This window comes from Rhipicephalus sanguineus, chromosome 3, assembly GCF_013339695.2.
Source record: "Rhipicephalus sanguineus isolate Rsan-2018 chromosome 3, BIME_Rsan_1.4, whole genome shotgun sequence".
In the NCBI taxonomy this organism is placed as follows: domain Eukaryota; kingdom Metazoa; phylum Arthropoda; class Arachnida; order Ixodida; family Ixodidae; genus Rhipicephalus; species Rhipicephalus sanguineus.
The window spans coordinates 107326266-107353078 of record NC_051178.1 but is presented as its reverse complement, the minus strand read 5'-3'; the positions used below and the strand labels follow the sequence as shown (position 1 = coordinate 107353078).

At 45.9% G+C, this 26813-nt stretch overlaps 1 protein-coding gene across 4 annotated transcripts in view; it reads left to right on the top strand.

The window, feature by feature from the left end:
* LOC119386912 (calcitonin gene-related peptide type 1 receptor-like) overlaps nt 1–26813 on the top strand; it is a 147029-nt gene that overhangs the window by 91718 nt on the left and 28498 nt on the right. For all 4 annotated transcript variants that reach the window (XR_005182405.2, XM_049413305.1, XM_037654197.2 and 1 more), the window contains exons 2-3: nt 2956–3227; nt 26366–26421. Coding sequence is in view for 3 of the 4 variants with exons in the window: in XM_049413305.1 (XP_049269262.1) it covers nt 26389–26421 (33 nt within the window). In the remaining variant the exon portion in view is untranslated. The remainder of the gene's footprint in view (nt 1–2955; nt 3228–26365; nt 26422–26813) is intronic.

The window sequence follows — 26813 nt, the reverse complement described above, 5'->3', positions numbered from 1 at the left end:
CTATCTATCTATCTATCTATCTATCTATCTATCTATCTATCTATCTATCTATCTATCTATCTATCTATCTATCTATCTATCTATCTATCTATCTATCTATCTATCTATCTATCTATCTATCTATCTATCTATCTAGCCGCCTACGACTTTGTGCTCTCCTGGTCGCTTGCTAAATCGAATGTACACCAAAATTGGTATGGCATAACATGACTGTATGACGAACATCAATGACAAGTCATAAAATGAAAATCATGACACTCATGTCATGTACAGCATGATTTACATGCCACGCTCATGATGCGCTGGCGGCCGTTTCGCTAGCTTGATATACACCGAAATTAGTATCTTGCGATGTGACTGTGTGACGAACATAAATAACACGAGTTAACGTGAAAGTCATGACACACATGTCATGTAAAGCATGTACAGCATGACTTACGTGCCACGCTCATGGTGCGCTGGCGGCCGTTTCGCTAGCTTGATCTACCCCGAAGTAGGTATTGCGTGACGTTACTGTGTGACGAACATAAATAATAGGAGTTGACATGAAAACCATAACACGCATTTTCGTCAGTGACATACAAGACGATGTATGCAGCTCTTTGCTGGCTGCTTCGCATTACATTGATTCCCACAATGTGTGGGATTTGCCTGCTTTTTATTGTTTATTTTACGTGCATGTTTTTCTCGTTTTCGCTCACAGACAACGCTGATTTCTCGCCCTCAACCAAGGAAGCCGACGCCGACACCTGAATTTAAGCGACACGAGCTCTTTATCGTTATCAACTGAATATTAAAGGCGGGCACGTGGTTTGGCGCGAGCCAATGGGGCCCTGAACTAAGGGCTCCACCCAACGAGGACGATTCGTTAGGCCTGCATAAAAAAATTTTTCTCTCTCTCTCTCCGAAACGCACTTCACTACACCCTACTTCTAATCTTCAACTTCCATGTCCTGTTTATCCAGCTCACCAAGGAAATGTGATTGGACAATATATTCAGCAAGAGGGATCTTTACATGATCTATTGGCTCCTACAGAGTGATTAGAGTTAGGTAACCTTATGGACCCACCTAAAGTTTGAATCGTGACTCCTGCCTACGCCAACGCTTGCAGAAGATCGCAAAATGGCGGCATAGTAAAAAAATCACAGCATATCCACGGAGTGAATGATGATGAGTGGGCGAAGGTTCATCGGTAAACCGTGAATCTTCCGTGATTCTGCCCAGTACATCATCACCGACGTGAGATCGGGCGCGTTTATACTAAAGGTTCGATGAGTTATGACGACTTGCAGCTCACTTTAATTTTACATGTACGCTGTGAATTTTCATTGTTTAGAAAACCATTGCTTTAGAAAACATCTGGCGTCTTTCGTTAAGCAGCTGGCGTCTTTTCGTTTTGCGTTAGAAACATCTGGCGTTCTTTCGTTTTGCTTTTGCAAAACATCTGGCGTCTTTCGTTGGTTTATTTCATCAATCAACGGCGTTTTGAACAAAATTTTTATTGTTTAATCACGCACAGGAGAAATCTCACCAGGCACTACCTTGGAGGTAAACAATGGCTCCTAATGGGAATGAGAGACAGAAGAAGTCGGCTTTTAGCTAACACTTACACTTCTACTTCTACTAACGTTTCCTACTGGAACATGACAATGGCTGCTAATGGGGAATGAGAGACAGAAGAATTCGGCTTTTAGTTAACGCGCACGCTGCGAATTTTCATTGTTCAACAACGCACAGGAAAAATCTCCCACCGGCACCACCTTGGAGGTCAAAGCGTAAGACTGGTTACGCACTACGACTATTACGACTACGACTACGAGGGACGAACGGGTGCCGCCTTAAGGAGCTTCGCCCCTAAAATCGCAAGGCGCCCATTGGAACTTTCTTTTGTGCGATTTATTCAAAAGGGGAACGCCTACACTTTCACTTTAATTTGATCGCTTAGATTCTTGTGCAGTAACGCAACAAAAATATCGCCCCACACTGCAGCTCCTGCATGCGATAACTTGGACATTTCACTTTGAGTATATCACTATTTTGGAACAGCCGGCCCTAACGTTGCCTACTTTGTTATGCTTCTGTAATCATAAAAAAAAGGGTCGACAAGATGTGCTAATTAATGCTGAGCGCGCATTCTGAATTGTGGCCAGCTATGCATTTGGTTATATTAACGCTTCCGAGAATTTCACCGTTTCAGTATCAGAACAAACATTTTACGACGTCGCCGTATGAGAATCTTGACTTTTTCCTTAAGCTCTGAGGGCGTGCAGCCCCCTGAATGATCAATTTCGTGTCATCAGTATTGTTCATCTAACCCTCTAGGTGAATTTATGTCGATTAATTGAACAAAGTAAAGCTGAAAATGAAATTATAAAATCAAATGAAATCCTAACCCAAATGCCCTTAAATGCACTGGTCGTTTTATCTCAACCAAATCTACATGGCAATTCAAGAAGTGCAGGGAAGCATGTCACTTTTAAAAGCACCTCTCCAAGGAGAACTTCCGGTACATTTCATTTGTAGAAACCACAGGCAGTGCATTGTTCATGCGAATGCAAATATTCCATTTTGAAACGTTGTCCGTGTTTCCGTCGCTCGCCAGAAATCCATGCTTTAGCACGCATTTCTAAAGAAAATATTAATTTTAAAATACTGCGTCACTTGTGTAAAATCCTCTTAGTCAGCAGTGTTTGCGCCTTGATTTTCATCTCTGATTTCGTATGCGGTATGCTGGCCAAACCAGCTAACCACTATGAAGCCACTTGTTTTTCGTAGCCCACGTTATGGTCCCATACAGAACACCCGACGGCATGCCTACATCGTTTCATCATTCCTTACACCGATTCCGCTGAAGCTCCTAAAACAACTGCATTTCTAGGAAAGAACACCGCGTAATCTGAACGCGAGTATGTTTTCTACATTTTTTTTAAAATCTCTGTCGCATCCACCGCAGGAGCTGTTTGGACATGGCCGGATGTTGGGCGCCTGGCTGCCGGTCCCGTTGCAATAGGCGCCATGTGGTCCTTTCGCCGACCTTGTCTTGCAACTTGCGGACACTCTGCGGCCACCCTACCGATCACGTAGCCGGTCATCTCTGAAGAGCCGCTGAATATTCCGAAGAGAGAGAAAGAGAGAGACAAAAATACAAAGAAGCAGAAGGACGCACACTCCTCGCAAAAGTAGTAGCAGCTGCTGCTGCTGCATCCGACGACCGGCCAGCCTCCGGTGAGTTCATACCAACGCTCACTGCTGCTACAGACACCGCATACTTGAAACGTGCAACGCGTATATGTGAGGTTTCTGGAAGAAGGAGGAGGAAGCGCAGCAGTATATATGAAATTAGTTCTGTCAGGGGCGAAAATCGTGACGTGGTTATGAGGCACGCCGTAATGGGTTCGTTAACTTATACACTCGGTCTAAGTGTATGGCCGTTTTCTGCATTTGACCTCTTTCTAAATGCGGCTGCCGAGGCTGCTAAAGGCGGGAAGCAAACAGTTCTTGGAATGTAGTACCAGGGACCCTTCGCCCCCATTATTATCAATAACCTGCGTGGTCATTACTCTGCACTTTGAACACTGACAGAACAGGTCCAGCTGATTAAAGGTGTGGGCAGACTTGGCGCTGCGCAAAGCGCCTACGAATAGGTTGACATGCAGCACTGTGATGACAGTGGTGACACGAATCACCGATTATGATTCATGTTAACCCCATTTCTTCGCAGCAGTGACTGTTTGCAGCGTTCCCAACTACGCATTCAATACTTTTCTTATCGTTTCATGTACTTTCCAACACGCGAGACGGCGAAGTATATAGATGAGGCTTACTGTAACACTAGACAGCGAGCCGTCTGCGAAAGAGTCAGGTGCCATCAGTTACATTTATTTTTGGGATTAGTCGTAACGGGCGATTGAGCCGGGGACATGTCACAACTTACGTAAATGACAATCCTCGCATGACGTACGGGCAAGCGTTGGAAGGTTGGACACTTCTTAAGTTTCCGCTTGCATAGTTAACGACACTTTCAAAGCAAGTTAATACAAAAAAAAGAAAAAAAAAAAGGATATGAAAGAAGAGCTACGCGCTCATCGGATTCCCATAAGGTTATACCAAACTTAACGTGTCGAGTTTTTATGCTGTCTGTTCCGCGAACGCTAGGGAGTGACATTCTTGGAAATAGAAGCACACCCGTCTCCAAGCATTACACATGCATGACTCATCAGCACGTCCCTTCAGGCAGGCTGTCATATGCACATGCTACCGGTATTTCGGACGCGCCGGTGATCATTAAAGCAATCTGTGAGTATTAAAGATGTTCAAAGTACAAGGCTGAGGTAAATATTTTGCGCGAAGAACCAAGAAGTTAGCGCGAATAAAGGTCGCAGGTTTAATACCCCGCTAACCACCGGCTGCGTTAGAGGAATGTCACTTAGTAGACGGATAAATTCCAGGGCCTAGTCACCGAACCCAAATAGGCCCAAATTAGCCGCGGCGAACACATGTGCTTATTTTGACTAAAACCGGGTACTCACGCTATCGTTCGGCGCAACGAGAAAAAAAATATATATAATAAGAAAATCGCGCGCAAGAAGGCCAAAAAACTCGAGTTTTGCCGGCTAAATTGACGCCGCAGTGAAGGCGACGAGCGTCATAGATTCGCCGCTGATACGTGCAGGTGCACGCAGCCCGGCACGACTTCGTCGATGTCGCGGTATGCGTCGCCTACGCTGCGTCCGTTTTTCTCGAGTACCCAGACTGGAGGCGACGCGGACGCTCGTGGTCGTCCCTATACGTTCGGCCCCGGTCGATGGAACGCAATTTGCTTAATGCCGTGACGCCGAATAGCGCCCCGAGACGACGACAATTTAGGCCCGTCGCCGTCATCTTCGTTGGTATTTTTAGCTCTCTGAGCATATGCTAAATGAGACGTATCCATTATGCCCGAACGCTATAATGGCTACGAGGATCGGCTGTCCAATCAATTAAGCGTTTAACGTTGTGTTCCCGTGACATCTTTCACCTTAGTAGAGAGTCGTCTCCGACCATTAAAACGAGGCAATAAAAATGACAAGTTGTGGTTTAGTGGTGCAAGAGCTACAAATTGTATATAATATACATGAAACATGCGGTCGCTAAGTAGAACAAGCTCTGCGATATAAATATGTATTGCTCCATGTATTCTATTATTTACTGCGGAATGTAGATTTGGATAGAGCGGAAAGATCCGGCTCATTTTTGAATTTTATTACACAGGTGTGTCTCTTTTTTTATTTTTTCGTTTACCTGTCATCGAAGCACGACCTACGCGATCACGCAACCGAACCCACGAGTTCGTATAGCGTAGCAGAACGCGATATCTACTGGGCCACAGCAGAGGGAATGAATAATTTGTTCCTCCTCGTTTTGAAAACGGCGAAGCGAAGATCGTACGACTGATAAAGTAAGCATGATACGCAGTGATGTAACCAATCGAACCAATTCAGCCCACTCGCGTTTGCTCGCCTGCTTTTGACCTTGAAGGTGCTGCGTCATCTCGGAGTGGCTAAAATCCTCGTGGCAATAACAAAAAGTTAAGCTATTATGGAATAACCAACGTCGTCAAATGCGTAATACTTGCTTCGCATTCACTATACGTATATTGATCACAACCTGACCTGATTTAGGGGCTCCGCTTGAGGAACATATAAAGGTTACGTAACGCTCTGCTCACGCGTCACAGCTTGTACAGGTGCAGCGCATTGCGGCTATAGACTTGGGGCCGAACATCTGGCTGGGTAACGCTTAGGGGCGAAATGTCATGCACGCACGAACTCTCACCTTTCGCGCAAAACCGATAGCGCCATAATCCGCTTGCGGCTTCCGTGAAATGCACGTCCGAGACTTGCGTGGAAGAAAACTGCGGAACTTTTTAATGTTGTTACGTACGTACTTCTGGGCTCTGCCAGTCGAAGTTAGTGTATAGTGGGAATGCTTTGTACATGTAGGGCGGTTATCTAGAAAAAGAAACACTTTGTCCAAGCTGGTTACAGCAATCCGCAACACATGGCTGCCCGTGGTACGATTTCTCTTTCTTTGATGACTCAATATAAGTTATATATTTGAGGTTCTTATACAGCTTATTATCTCGTTAGGTTTCGAAACCTGTTCGTACGTTGTAAAAGTAAAAAGCAAGCGTTCAGTTTAAACGCAAATGCTGTAGTTAAAATATCAAACAAGAGTATCATCATAATGTGGGGTTTCAATACCATGGTTAGACGATGAGAGTCTGCGTAACTGTTCGCCTACGCTTCTTATGGCAAGAACAACTTACCTTGCTCCAAAGTGGGACGTTATAATGGAGAGCCAGTGGTGGGATGCCAAGTTAACTCTGCATGCTAAAATTTCATGGGATGTCGTCGTATTCGAAACACACCTTACGCTTGTTTTATTAGTTTTTTTTCTAATTGAGAGATTATTTCTTCGGGTATGTCTACCAACTCTGACTCGGCTATGTATCTGGCCTCGATATCATGAAAGTACTCTACTTGATTTTGGTTTGTGTGCCTAGCCTCGATACAATGCGCTGATAAAAAAAAAAATTTAAGAACTTGCACCTATGCGGAATTTGCACTGCTGATCCGAATGTCGCAAGATTGGATACCGGCCGTGGTGGCCGTATTTTTGGTGGAGGCGAAATGCTTGACGGCCGTGTACTTAGATCTAGGTGCACGTTAGAGAACCCCCCGGTGGTCGACATTTCCTGAGCCCTCCACTAAGGCGTCCCTCATAATCATATGGTAGTTTTGTGATGTAAAATTCCAACAATTATTATTATTATTATTATTATTATTATTATTATTATTATTATTATTATTATTATTATTATTATTATTATTATTATTATTATTATTATTATTATTATTAGGAATCGGACATGAGCCGGCCGCGTGGTAAGCGCGTGACCATCCAAAGTTGCACAGCGGTTGACAACGGGGCGCAAACCATGCAAGGCGGCATTTAAACAGGAAGAGCAGAGTCACCGTAGTGCAGTGAGTGTGTCGGCGTGCATGGACTACTCCTGCACGTGCGCCATGCGTCCTCTGCATGTAGGGTTAGACGGTCTTCATAGATGCACGGTGCCTTAATGTAATAAATCAAATAAGGCAAACGGACTCGCTGCGACGCTCCGTTCTTTCAGTATAGCTGTAATATCAGTTACACAGGAACTGTGTATACTATAGATCTGTGGTTCTCAGCCATGAATGCGTCGGGGACGCTTTGAGGACTGGTGAAGGTGATGGGGGGACCCCTTGCAGCGACGGAGAGGGTGGGGGGGGGTCATAAATTCCCCTAACATGCAGCGTGAAATAGGTACCTTTTATTTCTACCTGGCAAAGAACGGCCAAACGAAAGTGCCACGCCAATTCGAACTCAACAGCTTGCCGATCATGTGTACGGTCTGCAGCCACGTTCAACGCGTTTCTAGCTGCGTTTGCTTTTCAAGCATGGAAGCATAGAAAAAGTATGCTATGCATATGTAGCAGAAAACTGCAACAAAAGCTTTAAAGTCATGTCATGAAGAAGGGAAGACATAAGTCAGCTCCGCCGCAATGCCAAAATGCCATGCGGTGAAGCATATAAAGAACAAAAAAAAAAAAAAACCGGTAAGGGCTTTTGTCACGGGACATAATGCAGCTTCAAAGAATGTGTTTTTTTCCTCCCCGGGCACGGGTTACGCGGACCTCAAAATTAGCTTCGCGGACCCTCTGGAGTCCGCGAAGCTATTTGAGAACCACTGCTATAGGGGCTGCAAATGCTATTGAATAATTTAGATAGTCGCTGTAGATGTGTTCTACCAATTTTTTGTTGTATTGTGTGCTATATAAAAGAAGCGAGTGTCACTTTTCTCGCGTCTATAATTAAAAAAAACGCATGCGCACTATTCTGTAGCCTGACTTAATCTGAGCGACGAATGCTTTGCACAACCACCTGTGAGATAATTTAATAAAAAGAGAAAGCTATCGGACATTCAATATACAAGATGCCCAGCTTAGCACAAAATGTTTTGGAGATTAAAATGTATTTCGCGTATCAACAATAAGATACATGCTCGGAGTCCCAACTATTGCTATTGAAGACGAAAACAAATACAGGAAAGAGAAAAAGGATCATATTCATTAACATGTCATTGAAGTGCAGGCTACTAGCTAACGAGCACACTAGGGCCCCTGTAAATTAAGAACAATTGTTCCTCTATTCTATTCTTTTGTTACCAAGTGCAGCTTATGGCGCGTTCACATAGGCGATTACGTCATTACGTATAAGCTGGGTGACTCAGGATATCCACGAAACCTGAAAAGGTGAAACAAACTGAACATGGCACTTGCGTAGTTATGGTAATCCCGCCATTCCTCCGACCCACTGCTGTATCACGAAGAATATAACTTCGAATTCGTAAATGAAAAATTAATAAATAGTATTCTTGAGCATTAGCACACGTTCAGCGATGAAGGCGTACGCCAACGGCGCGACATGACTGATGAACCTGAGAACCACGAAGATAGCACTGTCTTCGTCGTTCTAAAAAAAAATGTTATTATCTGTACACCGAGCGAGGAGCTTAAAATTTATGTCACGCCTCAGCTTAGCGTTCACCCATACGTGCCTGAACTGCTTAAAGTTTGGCAGCTGCATCTCACGCGATGTCTTTCTTTCCGTGCGTCGTTCCTATCAAGGAAACCGCCTTCACACTCAAGAGATAAGACTTTCGAAATATCGCTCAATACTAAAGACATCAAATTTTGCACTCAGCTTAAAAGAGATGTAAAAACCACTAAAAAAAGTAGAGCAGATACCTCAGATGTTCACCAAAGAAGACAGTCGACGCGGCGCTTTTTCTTCACTCGTTCTTTTTTCTCTCCAAAATCAACCATTTGCGCTGTGCTAAACATGATCACGAACTACAGCCAGCTCATTCAATCTTCTACCCGTGTAAGACAGTAAACGTGCAAGATTCTTTAATTTTGCTATTAGTTTGTTTGATGATGTTAAACTGTAAGTGGGCCATGGATGCGCATGGAGCAGACTTATTTGTGAGCAAGTGTCTGTTTCTAATATTCTCCACATAAGTGAACCGTAAAAGTGCTCTAGAGGAACTATCACACCACCACACTGTCAGAGTGTCGATGCTCTATAGTCATGAATGTCCGTAGATGAAACACGCAAGGCTGACTTGTTCGGTTTTCGAACGACGCATCTCATGAAAGACGTTACATTCACCAATGTTCCGACAAGAGAGAGAGAGAGAAGAGGAAGGCAAGGTGGTTAGCCAGATGGTAGTACCTGGTGTGCTACCCTGCGCTGGGGGTGGGAAAATATGACATTAGAAGGAGAGAGCTAAAAAAATGAATAGGGACAAAAATACAATCACACACACACGACAGCAGACCGCAGGAAGCCCAATAGCGCTTGTGCGGCCTTCTTCGACGTTAAGTCTGGACGAAGGCGTAATACTCTTTCCTCTAACAGAGGCTGGTCGCCTAAATATGGTTGAGCGTCGCGTTTATCCGTGCGTGTGCGTTCTGCATAAGGATGGCCGACACCGCCGGATGCGTACACTGCGGAGATGAAGAAAGGATTCGGCATGTTCTTCGCAACTGCCCGGAGTATATAGTACGCAAAGAAAACCTCAATGTCCCGGCAAAATATCACCGTACCAGCCGTGGATGGTTACCCGCTAAGGTATTGTACCGCTAAGCACGAGAACACTGGCTTTGTTTCCTGCAACGTCCGCCACATTTCGATGGGAGTGAAATGCAGAAACATCACTGTACGTAGACTTGGGTGCAAGTTAAAGATTCCCAGAGGATCAGAATGAGTCAGGAGCTCTCCAGTACGGTGTCACTCATACATAGCCTGAGTTGCTTAGGGATGTTAAATCCCATAAAAGAACCATTTTTAGACTGGGTTCCGCGCAATTTAGAAAATATGAGCTCTTTAGTGCCTGTAAACACCACTCTTTTTACTTTCATTTTTTTTTCTCTGATCCACTTTACCCTCTAATGCCTGAACAGAGTTTCAGGCCGAGAAAAAAAGAAATCGGGGAGTTTGTACTAAGTCGCGCAAAGCTTGGCACAGCAAAGCACGGGCCCGTCTGTGCTCGTACTCCCCGTCGACCAACGCGTCTAGCTTCGAGAAGCGCGGCTTCCTCCGCGGGAGTTCGCACTTTCTTAGGACGCCCCATGACTATCTCGGAACGATCGGACGCAGCCAGTCTAAGTACTGTAGAGCGGAGGTTGCGCGCGATGCCTCCATCGGTGGGCGTGGCTTAGCTACCGCGCATGCGCGGCTTGGCCATGTGGTGCGGTATCTGGTCGCGATGCTTGCTTTCTCTTTCTTTCTATCGCCTTTTCTCTCTCTTTGCGCTCATGGCTTTAAACTGCCATGGCACGCTATGCGCGGCGTTTCCATAAGTCGCTATGCGCGGTGGTCTCCATCGCAGAGCACGTGCTGTGCTCGGCGGTTGCTAGGCAACGGCGCGGCGAGTTTTTCGCACCACCACTGCCGTCTTTATGGTTTGAGTTACAGCTTCGCTCTTAAAACACACCCTGGCACCTCAGCACGTAAGGTGCCGCGCTACTAAGTTTGACGGTACGGGTTCCATTCACGGCCACAAAGGCCGCATTTCGATAGGCTTGCATTTCATTAAATGCAACATTAGGGGTCTTTACCCACGATTACACTCAAGGACATGCATGACCATAACACTGTACATTAAACAACTATGGGACAGCTCTGGCTGAATAAAGGTATGAAGCAGACTTGGCGCACCCTTTGATGTATATATATACCTTCCCCTTGCCCCCCCCCCCCTCTCTCGCTTGTGCGCATGGCTATGGAAATTAGGTTTTAAAAATGGTTCAGTTTTATAAAACGAAAGATGCGTGCCACCGAAGTACAGCTGGACATCACGGCGATAACCTAATGGGTTGTCCACGTACGCAGCGAAATTATACGGTGTGCCTCCAGTCGCGAGGACTGCAAGTGGAAAAAACTACAAGGGCGATAAATATTGTCCTTGGACGCACATTTTGCACAAAGAATGTAACCACTATAAGTTAAAGAAAGAGGTGCACTTGGCTCCGCTTTAATCTGTTGTCGAGGTTACCCACAACGAAATGAATTATAAGCCCAGATTCACTTATGAACGTAAAAGCCCGGTATTTAATCACGCCGTCTTGTCCGCTATCAGCAACACACTGCAAAGTGTTTTCGAGTTCACCGGACAACTAGTCAGATCGCGCACACCTTCGTGGCCGAAGTACCAGCTATCGCGAAGAGGACTCTTCAATCCCCGTTTTACGCTTCGAACGATTGCACCTTGCGATATGAGGAAAGAGCTGAAGGTATCACCGATAACGCCGTTCCGACACCTGTTTGCAAATTCGAACATGCTTCGAAGCGAAGCGGCTCGCTTCTTTTATTGCCACTTAAAACATATGATTCATTGGCGGCGTGTAAACATCCTTAAGGACGCCGCCGCTTTATGAAGCCGGCACCCGAAAGTCTGGAACAGTGAAAGGTGAGGTGAAAGACATGATATCTGAATGTGAAGGACATCTGGGATTGAGATCGTGAAGAACGAAGCCTAATCAGTCTAACGAACTACTGACAATTCTGAAAGGAGTGCCTAAGAGCGTAAAGGTAAACAAACTGTACGGTGGTACGTGATCCTGTACGGCGTGTGCAAGCTTGCCGAGCTGGAAGGTGTTCACGACAGCGGCCGTAGCAACGTCCATGTTTACTTCTCTGGCTAATCCGTCCTAACGAAGAGTACAGCGGCTCTCGACACTAATCTGTTTTACGGAATGGGATTATAGGCGATGTAGTCTTCGCGAATGTCGCAGAAGCCCGTGCGGCTGATAAAAGCTCGTCCGCGATGTGACATACTAACCGTACGTTCTTGCACACGACACCCTATCAAAAAGTAAACTTCGAGGAAAACCTCTCCAATGAGTGTGAAGGCTTGTCACGTAGGAGTTTCCTATTGCATAAGCCGCAAGAAGTTTCTAAAAATAGCATCACTGCTTTGAAAATCGCCAAGTCTCGATCGTAAATGGCGGCAAGACTTCTTGCAACAGCGAAAAGTGTAGATGACCGTCAGGGGCGTAGCCAGAAATTTTTTTCGGGGGGGGGGGGGGGGTTCAACCATACTTTATGTATGTCCGTGCGTGCGTTTGTATGTGTGCGTGCCTATATACGCAAGCAAAACTGAGAAATTTCGGGTGGGTTTGAACCCCCCCAACAGCCCCCCCCCCCCCTGGCTACGCCCCTGATGACCGTGGAACAGTGAGACGCATGAAAGAGAGAGAGAGAGAGCGAAATAGATGAAAAGGAAGAGGCAGGGAGGTTAACCTGGTGCGAGCGACCGGTTTGCTACCCTGCGCAGGAGTGGGGATATAGGGGTCGGAAAGAGGGCAGAGAGAGAGGGAGCTTGGCCATTGATTATTACGCTGTAGTTATTCATAGGCTTGCGCGTAAACGCCACGAGAGCGCACTTTTCGGAAGAAATTTCCAAGCCTCTGTTACGGAGGTAATGGGCAGTTTGAGTGGCAGCTCTTTGAATTCTCGCTCGCAACTGTAGGCGTGTTACGGCGGACGTCCAAATGCAGAGATCATCCGCGTACATCGATAGCCTAACTGTGCTTGGCAGGTGCTCAAGGAGGGCAATCAGCGTAAGATTGAACAGCACAGGACTGAGTACGCCGCCCTGAGGGACGCCACGGTAGCTATAATGTGGAGATGCTTGGCCGTCCTCGGTGATCACAAAAAAGGACCGCATTGAGAGAGACGCTTGAAGCTCGGCGTTGCAGTATATAGCCACGTGCTCCCATAGTTCAATCTACTTGCGCTGTGAGAAATAATTTGATAATCTGGACGATATTCAAGGGGATCATTTTATCGTATTTTCGCTACAATGTGCAGAGATAAGCACTCGGAGTTGCTTATGCTTGACTTGACCAAAGACAAAAGACAGCAGTAATCACTTTGGGATGTCGTCCTGATTTCTCATCGCGGATAAAAGCGATGAAGGCATTGCTGAAATTCTTGAAGACAACATACTTGCATAGAGGGTTGTAGACATATAGTAATTTTGTGACTGTAAAGAGTGCGGCCTTGTGCGTGTGCGCTCCTCCTCTCTCTCTCTTTCTCGCTACCTCTAACTTTCAAGCTCCCCTGTATTTTTCCCCAGTGCAATATAGCATACCAGTACTTCTAGACTGGTTAACATCCCTGGCTTTCCTCTCTCTCCTGTTACTTCCTTCCTTCCTTAATTGTATTTGGGTCGTTTGAGAAATGTTGCTCTTCCTTGATTAATTTATAAAAACAACTTTGCCTATTACCAGCCGGATACAGTGGTACAATCAGGAGTATAATAATGATATTACGAGCGACAGTTTCCGTCAGTAAATAAAAGGAAATGTCATTGTTATCTGCCACAGTACTTTCACGCATGAATTGGCAACTTTCACGCTCTAGCGGTGGCGCAGCTGGTCATCCATCATGGCGGTCACAGGCATCGCAACGCTGCGGACGCAGTACAAATGTGCGTTGTTGGAGAAAAGCGCAGCCCGTTGCGCTTCAGTTGTCGTCCGGTATATGTTGCTGTGTAGGTCGGGATGCCTTAAGTCTTAATTCCAAGTGAGCAAATCTCGGGTACGTCAATGCCAAAACATTAGGCATGTAATTGCGTAAAATTATAAATGCAGCAGTCACCATTGCCTTACACGTTGCTGGCCAGATTATTGATGAATGTTGCTCACAAAGTATGAATTTATCAGGCGTGTTATGCGTATGGCTCATTAAAATAAGGTAAGTTCTGGGAAACGCGTTTTGTCTTGTTCTTTTTGTTTTCTGTGCTAGCTGCTCTAGCTGACCCATTCGAGTAATTAATCAAATTATTCGTCCAGGTCGTGGATTAATTCACCCTCGCGCTATTGGTTGTTAGCCGCCTGAGTAGCTTAATTGGTAGAGCAACCACACGGGACAGTCGCCGGTCCCGGGTTCAAACCCTGAACTAGGACGAATTTTGTCGTGATTCATTCATTCTCAGACAGGTGACGGCAACTTTTCCCATCGTAACCCTTCATCCACATTGCGGGGTTTTGCAGAATTGATTTGCCGCTGTCATCATCTTTCGGAAGAGGAAACCAGCGAAAAAAGATGAAGCCAGCGAAGAAGGGCAACCAGAGAGGACAAGCGCTGGGCTTTCAACTAAATGTTTGTTGAAGAGAGCCTCCATACCCGCACACATTAACCAGCAGCACATTCGTATTTGGGCCATATGAGCCGTGTCAAAGTTGCACACCTAACAGTACAAAACCATGAAACGTCTCAATGTGGCCGGCCGCGGTGGACGCATTTTCGATGGAGGCGAGAATGCTTGAGGTCCGTGTATTTAGATTTAGGTGCACATTAAAGAACCCCGGGTGGCCGAAATTTTCGGAGCCCTCCACTACGGCGTCCCTCATAATCATATCGTGGTTTTAGGACGTTAAACTGTTATTACATGAGTATTATTACAAAAATTATTATTATCATTCGGTCTTGTCAGTTGTATATAGTACCGCTTGTACAGCGACCATGTCGAGCAGAGAAATCAAGCGATAGGAATGGGAAATGAATTGTTCTAGTTCTAAAGCTCATAAAAGTCCAAGTGTACGCTTCGTATATTGAGGTGCGAAGGAAACTCATACAGTCACAGTAATATTGAGACAGTTCGCAACACCGGCAAAAAAAAATACAAACGCGACGGAAAAAGCGGCAACACTTGTATGGCTCAAGCACGCCCTACATTTCTATAATTTTGACATAGCTTTTGGCAGCCGACGACCGACGGCGCCACGGGCCGTGAAAGTTGCGGATACGTACCCTTCGAGATTTCGTCCAATGGTGTGCCCCCATTCTTGACGTGCTGTCTTCGCGTCATATCTGCCAAGTTCGATTGCTCGAGTGTTTCACACGTGCGGTGTGTCAACCACATCTACACTACAGCGAACAACTCTTTCACAAAAGCAAAAAAAAAAGTGAGAGCGACGAAGTTCTTTTATAATTGTATTAGTAGTCAACAAAGAAGCTTCCCAGTATCGCAGTGATCCTTTCTATAGCAAGATTGAGAGAGCTGCGTGCGTGCATGTGCGCGTGCGTGTGTGTGCGTTTGTGTGTGTGTGTGTGCGTGGGTGTGTTTGTGTGTGTGCGTGTGTACGTGCGTGTGTTTGTATGTGGGTGTTCGTGTGCGAGCGTGCGGGAGTGTATGTGTGCGTGCGTGTATGTGTGTATGTGTGTGTCTGTGTGTGTGCGTGTGTGTCGTATAGCGCTCGCGGGAGGCGCAATACAAGACGCGCTGTCTTGCTTTTTTATAACTGTGGTGCGGCGACGTTCAGAAAACAAAGGACACGGGTGACGAACAAAGCTTTGATCGAACGCTGTCTGGGTGCTTGTTCCGCCAAAATGACGCCAAGAAAGGGTACGTACTACTTGGATCTCCTCAAAGGAAATCTTTCTTCATCACTTGAGGCTGTTACAAAACCCAGACCTTCCCCAACCCCGTTCTACTCACGAGGATATATCCCAACATCTATTAAATTTAAAACTGCAAACTATACGGCTGGGCTCACGCATTTCTTATACACGTTCTCCGGGAATGTGTGGTTATGGGCAAAGGAAATTCAGTCTCCCCAGATGAAGCTTCGGCGCGGGGGACGGAAGTGCTGTGCAGGTCGTACATCTAAGATCAGCTATATGGGCCATCGAGCAAGCCCCTGAGGTGGCAAGGAGACAGGTTCTCCGGGCCTCGTCTTTGGCGGCTGAGGCCCAGCCCACAAATTTCCCGGACTTTTCAATAAAGTTGTCACCACCACCACCACTTTCATCTTCTTACACTCTGTCGTGGCCTCTATGCAGGCATCTCTTATGAGTGAAGGCTCTGTGTTTTCTGGCAAAGGGGAGCGCTGAAGCGGCACGTGAAAAAAAAAAAAAAGATGCACAAGAAAGACGTTTCCTTGCAAATTTGTTTTGAAGAACTATCCGCTTTCACTCGCATTCGCTTCCACCGGAGTTTCCGGTTTTTCAAAAACAGACTGAAAATGCTGTCACGTTATAGATTATGTTGCTATGTCATGTACAAAAAAATAAAATAAAATGAAACTTACAGCTCTGAAAAGCAGAAAAAATCGGGAGGGGCGGCGCTCTGTTCCTTCAGCCACTATATATGCATGAGACGAGAATTAGCTCTCTGTTCGTTTCCCGAGTTAAAATAAACGGATGTACGCACGCACTGGCCCATCTACACATAAATATGCGAAGAGACAGACATGCAATAGTTGCGACATATAACCGGCAAACCTTTCCCGTTTACTCATTCCAATTTTTCATTTTAAAGCACGTTAAACGCACGAGCGCTTTAGTTACAGAATCACTGAGCCGATTTTATCACAATTTTTTTAGAAAAATTGTTCTGCCAGTTTGGTAAGAGGGCGAGTTGAAAAAAAATTGCACCAACGGATACGCTACTGCGTAAGGAAAATTCTGACGCAGCTGTTTAGGTGTTTCAATTTTACGATATGTGAGACAAACAATTTCAGAAAGGCATGCACGTATTTCTCAGCGGCAGCAATAAGTTTGGCAGCGATTGCGTTTAGCAAAGGCGGTTCACGATGAAGTCTGATAGAAAGGTGGACTAGTTGGAAGGGGACGCATAGAAACAAGGGAGAAGTGAGGGGACCTAATGAACTAAGGTTATGTCTAGCGATCAGAATAGGTAATTCGTGCATAAGGCAAATAAAATGTGAATTAGGCTGAATGAAACGGAATTAAAGTTGAAATAAGGTGAATTGAAAGTGAATCACGTTAGCTTCACGTTTATTCACATTCAAGTGAATAAAAAGATAATCAAATGCTAACGAAAGTCCAGTAAAGTAAGAAGGTTCTGCAAGAGATTGGTTTGTTGGTTTGATGTCCTAAGGCGACTCGGGCTATGAGGTTGGCTAGGTAGTCGAGATCTCTGGATAATTTCGACCACCTGGTGTACTTTACCGTGCACTTAAATCACACAGCACGGGAGCCTCTAGCATTTCGCCTCCATCGAAATGCCACCACCGCAGCCGGAATGGAATTCACGTTTTCCGGCTCAGCAGCCAAGCACCATAACCACTAGGCCACTGCGGCAGCTACTGTGCTAGCGAATCAAATGTCAAAGTGAATTAATATGAATGAAATGTTAAGGTGTAAGGGCTTACCAAGTGATTAGAAGCGATAATTAAGGAATCAGATTAGTCCTACTTGAAAGAATGTGAAATACAGATAAATCAAATGCGAATTACAGTGAATTAAAACTGTTAACGTGTGCGAGTGAATAAATACGAATTAACACTTCGGCAACCAAGTCTCAGCATGTAGAACCAGTAGTGACGTCTAGACGACAGAAAGAAAGCAAGTAATAGGAAGTAAGAAAGCGAGGGACGGGAAAGTGTTTTGAGAGACAATGGGATTCCGCGTGAGCATTCAATCGCGTTAACTAACAGACTAAGTTTGTACTACACAGCCTGTGCAAGCTAGATGACAGGGGCCTTCGAAAGTTTTCACGGCCACGTATGAATTTAATTTTGTACGTTTATAGAAAGTACTTTGTCGTTCCCGTTGCTCAGCGCATTAGAAGCTTCTTCGTGTTAAGGAGCTCCCTTTTGAAAATTCGCTTGGACTACTGCAAGCGTCAAGACAGAAGCGAACAACACGAAGCAAAGATGACCGTTCTAATGAACTAGCCAACGGCTGGGTGGGGACCTACCTAGTTGGCCCGCTGCCTTGCCTCTCAGGACCACAATAAAGTTGTTTGTCTGTCTCTCTGTCTAATAATGGACCACCCTGTTTAGTCTAGCCAACTTTTGACAGTATTAGTTCACGCTTTTTGTTTTGTTTCCCAGAGAGGCTACGGCATGACCGAAAGACAAACAAATAACCTAAATTTGCCCTACCTGGAATAAGACATAACTCTTAATAGCGTACTCTTTATATTACACGCACACGGGAAGTGGTGCGAAAGTTATTCTGTTTTGAAGACTGCACATCTGCGAACAAAGCAGTATTCCAGACCGTTTCCTGTTATCATTAGAGGGTAATTTTAATCTGGCTTACGGTTACTTAGCAGCCGTACCGAAGGGTCGTTGCTATTGTTCGAACGCTCGTCACAACGATTGGGAACGAATCAGGCTGCTTTTCTGCGGTGTTGCCGAACAAACAACTCCTTCCTTTCTGCTTCCTGTCTTCGCGGCGCTTCTCGCGCGTTTCCTGGTCTATTTACCCAGCTCTTGTCGCGACGGGGGCTTGAGTTCGCTCAGGAGGATTTGCCCGTTGTTGACGTTCGGTGCGCGTGTCCTTGGCTGGCGATTATTCTTGGTCGCCTTGTTCGGCGCACGCCTCGGCTGTCCAGAGTTTCCTACGCGTGTCTGCTTTACGGTTGCGGGATCCGGCAATTCGGGTCCGGCGCAATTCATTATCGCGAAGTGGCCCGCGCCTTCCGCGAACGTACTACAATCATTCGCGCATCGACATGTCATGGTCATCGCCATTCAATGTCCCGAGGCCGCGTCTGTAGGCCAAGAAAAAAAAAGACAGGACGCTACATTTTGCTGCTTATTGGGACAGCAATACATTGCTCCCGTTTATTAAGGCGAAGGACTAGACGCCTCATCAAACGCGAAAATGTACCGTCGGCTTCGGCAACGGCGGCGTCGACACGAGTATTGCAAAAAATCATCACCACCTGATGACGTCACCAGGTGACTACATCATGACGTGACAGGTCACCAAAACTTGTGACGTCGTCATGACGCCACAAATTTTGTGACGTCATGGCGACGTCAATTACAATTATCAATTAAATTTTATAATTTTCTTTCCTTTTGTTTTGTGCCGGCCTTGGCTTAGCCACTTATACAACCGCCTGCGGGATTATCGATGTAGACGTGTAAAAAGAATATCACAGAGGCGCGTTGAACATCATAAACCTCGAGTACTTGTTGTGAGCCGCTGCCCTTATCGCATTTTTGCAAAACGTTCTAAGATAAGCTTCTAAAGTAAATATGTATACGTGTAAACGTGAAGTTCCTGTGCAGGTGGGATGTGAACCTTGCATGCTTTCTTACAGACGAAGAAGAACAAACTGCCGAAGAACAAACTGCCATATTCAGTTTGCTTGGAAGTGAATGCCTGGAACGTTTTACCGACAGCGAGCTCAAGATAATTTTTCTTTTTTATCGGCTTATATTAGGTGCAACGCGCTTCTGGGTTCTGTGTGGTGCATATACATTCTCATGCGACTGCATGTTCCATAGAATGACAATACGCAAAATTGTGTGCATTGTATTAAAACACACAACGTGCACTTTTAAGCGTTTAACTTTAGCTTTGTATTAGATGGAATCCCACATACGCGATGGATCCTCATCCGTTTTTACGCTCAATTGTGGCCTAAGGGAATGCAAACGACGAGTGTCCGCCGCTCTCAGTAAACTCAGCACAGAAAATATATCATTAAATGAACGAAACTTTGCTGACGGCTTATGTAAAAAGCTACCGGTAGAGAAGTTTACAAAAGCAATGTACTCGCTTAAATAGGAGCTTGAATAAAGTGCCTTCGATGCGCTGAAACACTTTCAAACTCCCTGCGCGATAAAGCTGCAGTGATATCACAAGTGCACGGTGTACACCGGTTAGTTCTAACAGAGCCGCACTGGAAGGCACACTTGCCCTCTTGTGCCCGTAGCTTATGTAAACAGGGTTTAATTTTTTTTTTTTCTTATAAACAGGTTTACACGGCATTCAAACGCGACGCATGTTTTGCTAATGCACTCGATTCCTCCGTTGAACTGCTCCACAAATCCGGTCATTAACGAAGAACCATTCTTTGAGAAGAATGCGCTAGATGCTTTACACAAATGCGACACTCGCACTGAAAAGTGCTCCTCATCAATTGCGTCGTGAGATTAAGGTATGCTCTATTGTCTTGATGTCTCGGCGCTTCTGCACCGCTCTATTAATGAAATGTTCGTGCGAGTGAAGGCAGGACGAGGATTTCGCGTCTGAATTCAACGTGACCGAACGTTGGCAGCGCAGATAAGAACGTCGGAGATCAACCGCGCCTGACAGTTTTCTTGTTTGTTTTATTGTTTTTTGAAGCGTTACCTCGGGCACCATGAGAGCCCAGTTGCTCCATAACAAGATGAGGCGTCCGCTCATTTGAATTTCTAATCCGCAGACCAGCAGGATTAAGCTGTATAGTTGACACTCGACTCGTTAGCTGCCTACAGACTAAAACGCATCGTTTGGAACCCAGCCAAGAACGCTGGCCTCAGGACATACCACGTAGGATGCAGTTGTGCCATATTCTAAGGAGCAAGCTATAAAGCCATCTTTGATACTCTTATTTCACTATAATAGCGTGAAGATGTTAAAGGGTAGCGTTCCCGGAAGTGAAGATGCGTGTCGCTGGGTCTACAATGAAATGGCCTAACCTGTACTCATGCGAAACACTAACTGTTTATGCCAGTGGCCTTTTTTTGGCAGCTTGTACTTGAGCGTCGCGACGTATTTGTATACTTAAATCGCGGATTGGCTCAGCGCCCTACCATGCATTGGCAACCCTCATAACAAAGTGCCTTATTCGTTATGCGCTTGGGGTTCTCAGAGCCGCAGCACTTTTTTATTTTACCGATATCAGTTCCCAAGAATATGAACATTGTAAATAAGATGTAGCAATTGTTGTTCACGTCTCAAAACCACAACATGATTATGAGGGACGCCGCAGCATAGGGCTCCAGAAATTTTGACCATCTGGTGTTCTTTAACGTCCACCTAAATCTAAGTACACGGGCCTTATGCATTTAGTCTTTATTGAAATGCGGCCGCCATGGCCAAGATTCGATCCCGCGACCTTCGGGTCAACAGTCAAGCACCAAAACGACTAGACCACCGTGGCTGGTGAACATGGTAAACCGAAGCAGAGTAGCCTGGAGGCATTAGAAACGCCTAACGTAGGCTCAGCCGCCCACAGAACAAGGCGGTGAGTGTCTGCTGTAGCGCTGGAACTATATAATTTTTTGTTGCGTGCGTTCGAATATCTCACTGCTGAATACTGTAAGTGATAACAGCAAAGAAATAATTGTCCTCGTTGAAATTCGGCCTGAAAGTGTAGTTTCCGTACACGACAGTATGACGCCCTAATTTCAACACGCGTAGCGAAATTCGGCGCGCACGAAAGACAAGGACACAGTGAAGGGGACAAGTGAGCGCTTACTGCAATTTCAATAAAATTTCTTGAATGCTATCTGGTCGTACAGGAAGTAAGTTAGAAACGCTTTTTACGTGGAGTGTGAAAAAAAGGGGCGATGTATTTCTTCGTTCTCGATTAACACGAAACTAGACAATGTGAGGTGTGGTAAGAAATATCTGAGCCCGTTGCGAAGGCACGAAGTGTTCGACCATCGGTGTTTCATTACTTTCACATTGCCTGGCTTCAGAATCATCACTTACCGCTTAAGGGGACCGTGCACAGCTATTTTATACTCGGGCACAAAATTTCGTGCCTTGCTTAAAGAGAAGGCTACGGCACTTTAGCGCACAAGTAACAATTGTGATGAAAATAAAGCGTAGTTAGTATAGTTACCCAAGTCACAAAGCGCGCCAGTTCACAAACCAGTTTTGTAACAGAGTCACAAAGTGCGTAAGTTAATAAACCAGTTATGTAACACAGTCACGCAGTGAGTGTCCTTAAGGGATTATACTATGTGCCGTCGAAGCCATAGGAGGGTAGTTCAAAGCAACCTAAGCTTGCAGTGACCAATATATATTGTTCAACTCGAACGGAAGCTGCGTAGTATTACTGAACAGTTATGTTCGTTAATTCCTGCGCCACATATAATGGTGCAGGCGATTTTTCGTTGTTGTTGAGTACAGACATCACTGGAGAAGATTGTTTTGGATCAGATCACGGAATCAATGAATGTAAGTGTGGTCGAGATTAACGGCCGGGGACATTATCCAGTTTGGTAGTATGTCAGGGCGAAACAAATTAATGAAATTGCAGTCACTGCGTTAAGATAGAGTGAGAGGCCTTCATCCTACCGTGGTCACAAAATAGGATCCTGTATATTGCCTTTAATATTGGAAATGGCAGTGAGTCAGCGGATATCATGAAAAAAAGGAAGGCTGACCTTTCTCTTTTATCTGAGAAAAATCTGCCTCGCTCGATTAGACAGCCAGGCATTCACAAGTAATAGGCTTATTAATCTGTTGATGAAGTCAGAAACGCACAGGGAAAAATTTTCAGGCAATTTGGCTTGTATTACGCACCCTTCAAGTTTATGTCACGCTATCACTTCAAACCGATCATTTCTGTAGGCTATGGGGAGGCTTATTTCACATTGAGAGCGCGTGGAGTAAGCTGCGGCGAGAAGCTTTTTAATGTGCGAGCATTCTTGGGCAACTCAGTCCGGAAAACCCGTGCGTTTGTGATGTAAAACTTTATTGCCTATAGGAACACATTAGGTGACGTGTAACTGCAGTGTGTTGCCCCGCCACGGTGGTCTAGTGGTTATGGCGCTCGGCTGCTGACCCGAAGGTCGCGGGATCGAATCCCGGCCGCGGCGGCTGCATTTTCGATGGAGGCGAAAAAGTCTGAGGCCCGTGTACTTAGATTTAGGTGCACGTTAAAGAACCCCAAGTGGTCGAAATTTCCGGAGCCCTCCACTACGGCGTCTCTCATAATCATATCTTGGTTTTGGGACGTTAAACCCCAGATATTATTATTAACTGAAGTGTGTCCCAGCTATGTCTAGCCAAGCTTAAAGAAAATACTACCAAAAGCTCCTAGTATATACGGTTAAAAACGTATACAGTGCGTCTGGTCCAATGTTCCCTTTCTCCAACAATACTGCGCTTGCGCTTGTGTGACTTGGTTAGTTAGAGCAAAAACCTCTAAAAATAAAAACTCAACACCTTGGCTAGCATTCGTTAGGACATCCATCCCGCAGCAATTAACCATAGCAAACAAAGTAGTGCTAGCAATCAAATAATAATAATAGCTAGGGTTTAACGTCCCGAAACCATATATGATTATGATGGACGCCGAAGTGGAGGGCTCTGGAAATTTGGACCACCTGCGGTTCATTAACGTGCACCTAAATTTATAGAAACACGGACATCTAGCATTTCGCATCCATCGAAATGCGGCCCTCGCGGCCGAGATTCGATCCCGCGACCTTCGGGTCAGCACACACAGCGAATTTCAAGAAGACGCGATCCTCTTCCGGGTTCGCAAAAGTTCATAACGTGCTCTCAGACGCCGAACGAGCTGCTCACGGTGCACGGCACGGCAACTGGCAGGATGCGTCATCTCAAGCATACGGATTAGTACCGAAGCAGCGAATCAATCTTGTATGCGCGCCGCTCGGATGGCTGCGGATCGATAAAGCAGCGGCCCGGCACGCATCAGCGTGTATACAAGCTGCGCAACAAGAACAGCGAACAGCTTTTGTTTTTTGTACTGTAGCCGCCTTATCGCGCCACACAGCATGCGCAACTTTCTTCCATCATTCTTACTGTACACTCCCCCATCTCCTTTTCTTCACGTTCCTTGTCGTTCTGATTAGCATTTCTTTTTCCGCAGCAATCCCAACGCAGGCATCTTTCAGGGTGGAACGTCGATCACTTTAAAAAGCTCGCTTGAGAACTGAACGTAGTCAGGTTGCGCTGCATAGCGATATTAACATTAATTTTCATACTTTCGGCGAGACACGAAAATGTCGCTGTGATAATCGCTCTGCTCCTACGCGCGGAAGGTTTCTGGTTGTGCAGCAGTAGACGCACAGATTGTTACGATGAATTGGTTAATAAAATCTGGGGTCTTGCGTGCCAAAACAACGATATGATAAGGCACGCCGAAAATTTTGACCATCCGGTGTTCTTTGACGTGCAGTGACATCGCACAGTACACGGGCCTCTAGCGTTTCGCCACTATTGAAATGCGACCGCCGCAGCAAGGAGCGAACCCGCGACCTTCAGGTCAGCAGCCGCGCACCGTAACCACTGTACCACCGAGGCGGACTAAGATAACTTCGTTGATGCAATAAATCGAGGTTACTGACCGAAAGAGACATTTCTATAGGTCCGCAATTCAAGGTTCCGGTGAAATGAACTGACGAATATTTTAACGAGGAAACTGATTTCTATTATGTGATAGATACCGTTGTGCGTAAGCCTTTCTCTTCTGAGTTACCAGTCATTCACGCGCACTGAGGCCTCCTGGTCAGATAAGGGCAGGTTTGTGCAAATTCACTCACGATTACCTGTTCCCGCGTAGCCCCGAACCTGCAGCGTTCAAATGATTGTGGTGTACAGTCGGGCACTTTGCGGAGTTGCTAGCAACCTGATGTTTTCCTCGAGGCCTTTGTGCTAACCAGACTCTAGTGGAAGATAGTCCGAGAGGGGGGGTTAGTTAAGTCGATGAATATATGATAATTCAACAAGAAGTCTGCTAGAAAACTTATTCTAGACCAATCTTCTGTTATTGAGCACTCCTGAGCGTCGCAAAACAAGGTAACGGGAAAATGCTATATAAGTCGCTATATCGGGAATATGTGCTATATATGTGCTATACATCACTGAAATATGAGCTATATATGAAAAACTATATATGTCGAATTCAGTTTTACGTTCAAATTGAATAGATAGAAAAATCATACGTCGCGAATTGGAACTCCGCCCGACGTCTTCGGCCCTCTGAGGGCAAAAGAGGCACTTTCCCCTTGCAACTCCATTATGCGTCCTGAAAATATGCTCGAATTAAATAGCCATATAACCACTGTAGCTATGAATATTAAGCAACATAGGTGGATGAAAATTCTGTAAATGGGCCTAATTGTATATTCCAATTGCTGAGAGAGAGAGAGTAACGAAGAGAAAAGGCAGGGAGGTTAACCAAACTTTGGCTCGGTTGGCTATCCTACACTTGGGGTGGGGGAGAGGGGCAATAATAGAAAGGAAAGGGTAGAGAAGAAAGAAGAAGAGTAAGAAAGAGATGGATGAACAGCGTGAAACTACACAACACGAACTCGCGCTGTTAGTTCACAGGCGCTCGTGAAGTCCGGTGGTCCTCAAGAAGCACAAGAGGGCTTTCGTGGCCTTGCGCATATGCGAGACCGTAGGCCAAGGTCCCAAGATCTTCTTTTCTGTCAGTGGTCTTGAGTCCAGGTGTCGGAACTTGACTTCCATACTACGTCGCTGAGCCTGATATGATGGGCAGTGGCAGAGAATGTGTTCAAGCGTCTCCTCGCAGGCGCAAATGTTGCATGCCGCACTGCTGGCCATACCAATGAGACACGAATGCGCATTCGTAAATACCACGCCCAACCACATGCGGCACAGTAAAGTTGCATCCCGTCTCGAGAGCCCGGATGGCAAACGAAGTTGCAAATTTGGGTCAATCGAATACAGGCGCGCGTTGGAAAAACCCTGCGTATTCCATTGTAGAAGAGTGATACGGTGTGCAAGTGATTGTAGTCGCCACGCGGCGTCCGTTCTCAAGAGTGGTATGGGTGTCCGCAGGTATTGGCCATGAGCCGATCGTGCAGCTTCATCCGCGCGGTCATTGCCGACAATTCCGCAATGACTCGGCAACCAATGAAATATAATATTATGTCCTTCCTCGAGTGCTTGGTGGTAGTCGTGCCTTATCTCGTACACGAATCGTTCGTGTAATCCGTGCCTTAAAGCAAACCGTAGTGTTTGTAAGGCTGGCCTGGAGTCGCAAAAGATGGCCCACCGATTAGGTGGCTGCTGAAGGATGTACCTGACCGCACCTTGAATTGCTCAGAATCTCTGACATGTCTGAGGTGTAGACGCAACAAAAAGGAAGTTTGAAAAAAAGATAGTCACCAGTTCATGCATGGCCACTTAATTATCTTGAAAACGCGGAACAATATAGTTCCTGTTTAGTGCAAGTCCGGATAGGCGAATTCGCATAATTTTTTTTTTGACGTCGTTATAGTGAATTTTGTTCGCTTCCTCGGGACGCAAACAGCCTTGCCACGAAAATAAAGTTTATTTCTCTCTCTTTTACGTTTGCTACGACCTCGCGCCTTCGCATTCCCCGGTTTTAATTAACGAACTAATAGGTAATGAGAAACCGCTCTTAAATATATTAGTGCTGTAATAAATTATAAACAAATTGCTGAAAGTACCTGTTGTCATGACTACCGTTACGACCTTGTTTTGCAAGGAGAACAGCATCCTGAATAGCTTGAAAACATGGCACGTTCCCTTTTCTCTCGCAGGTTGAACCACCCTGTTTGTCACTATGACTGGAGGCTCCCAAGTGTCCGTCACACTGGTAAGGTCAAATTCTTCATTCGATTCACTCAAGGCTCGTTCACACCGAAGGCGGAGCGGTCAAAGCGGCGAAGCGGATTTTCAACGCGACGAGGCGGCGAGTGCGCGCACCTGTTCAGAACGCACGGTTCGCCTGGCTGCCGGCGCAGCCGACTTGGCGGGGCATCTCGCGCTTTTGCGGACGTGTCGTCATCACGTGACACTGCTTGTCCGCCCGAGGCACCCGAGCGCAGGTCTCGCGCCATTTACGCCGCAAGCAGATGTCTACACCAGCACCACCGCCGCATGGCGTTGTGATTGGCAGCGGCAAAACGAAGACCTTCGGCGGGCGGAAAAAATCGGTCCCCGAGCGATCCAGCTCGCCGCCTCGTTTTCCGCCCGCGTACGCCGCCT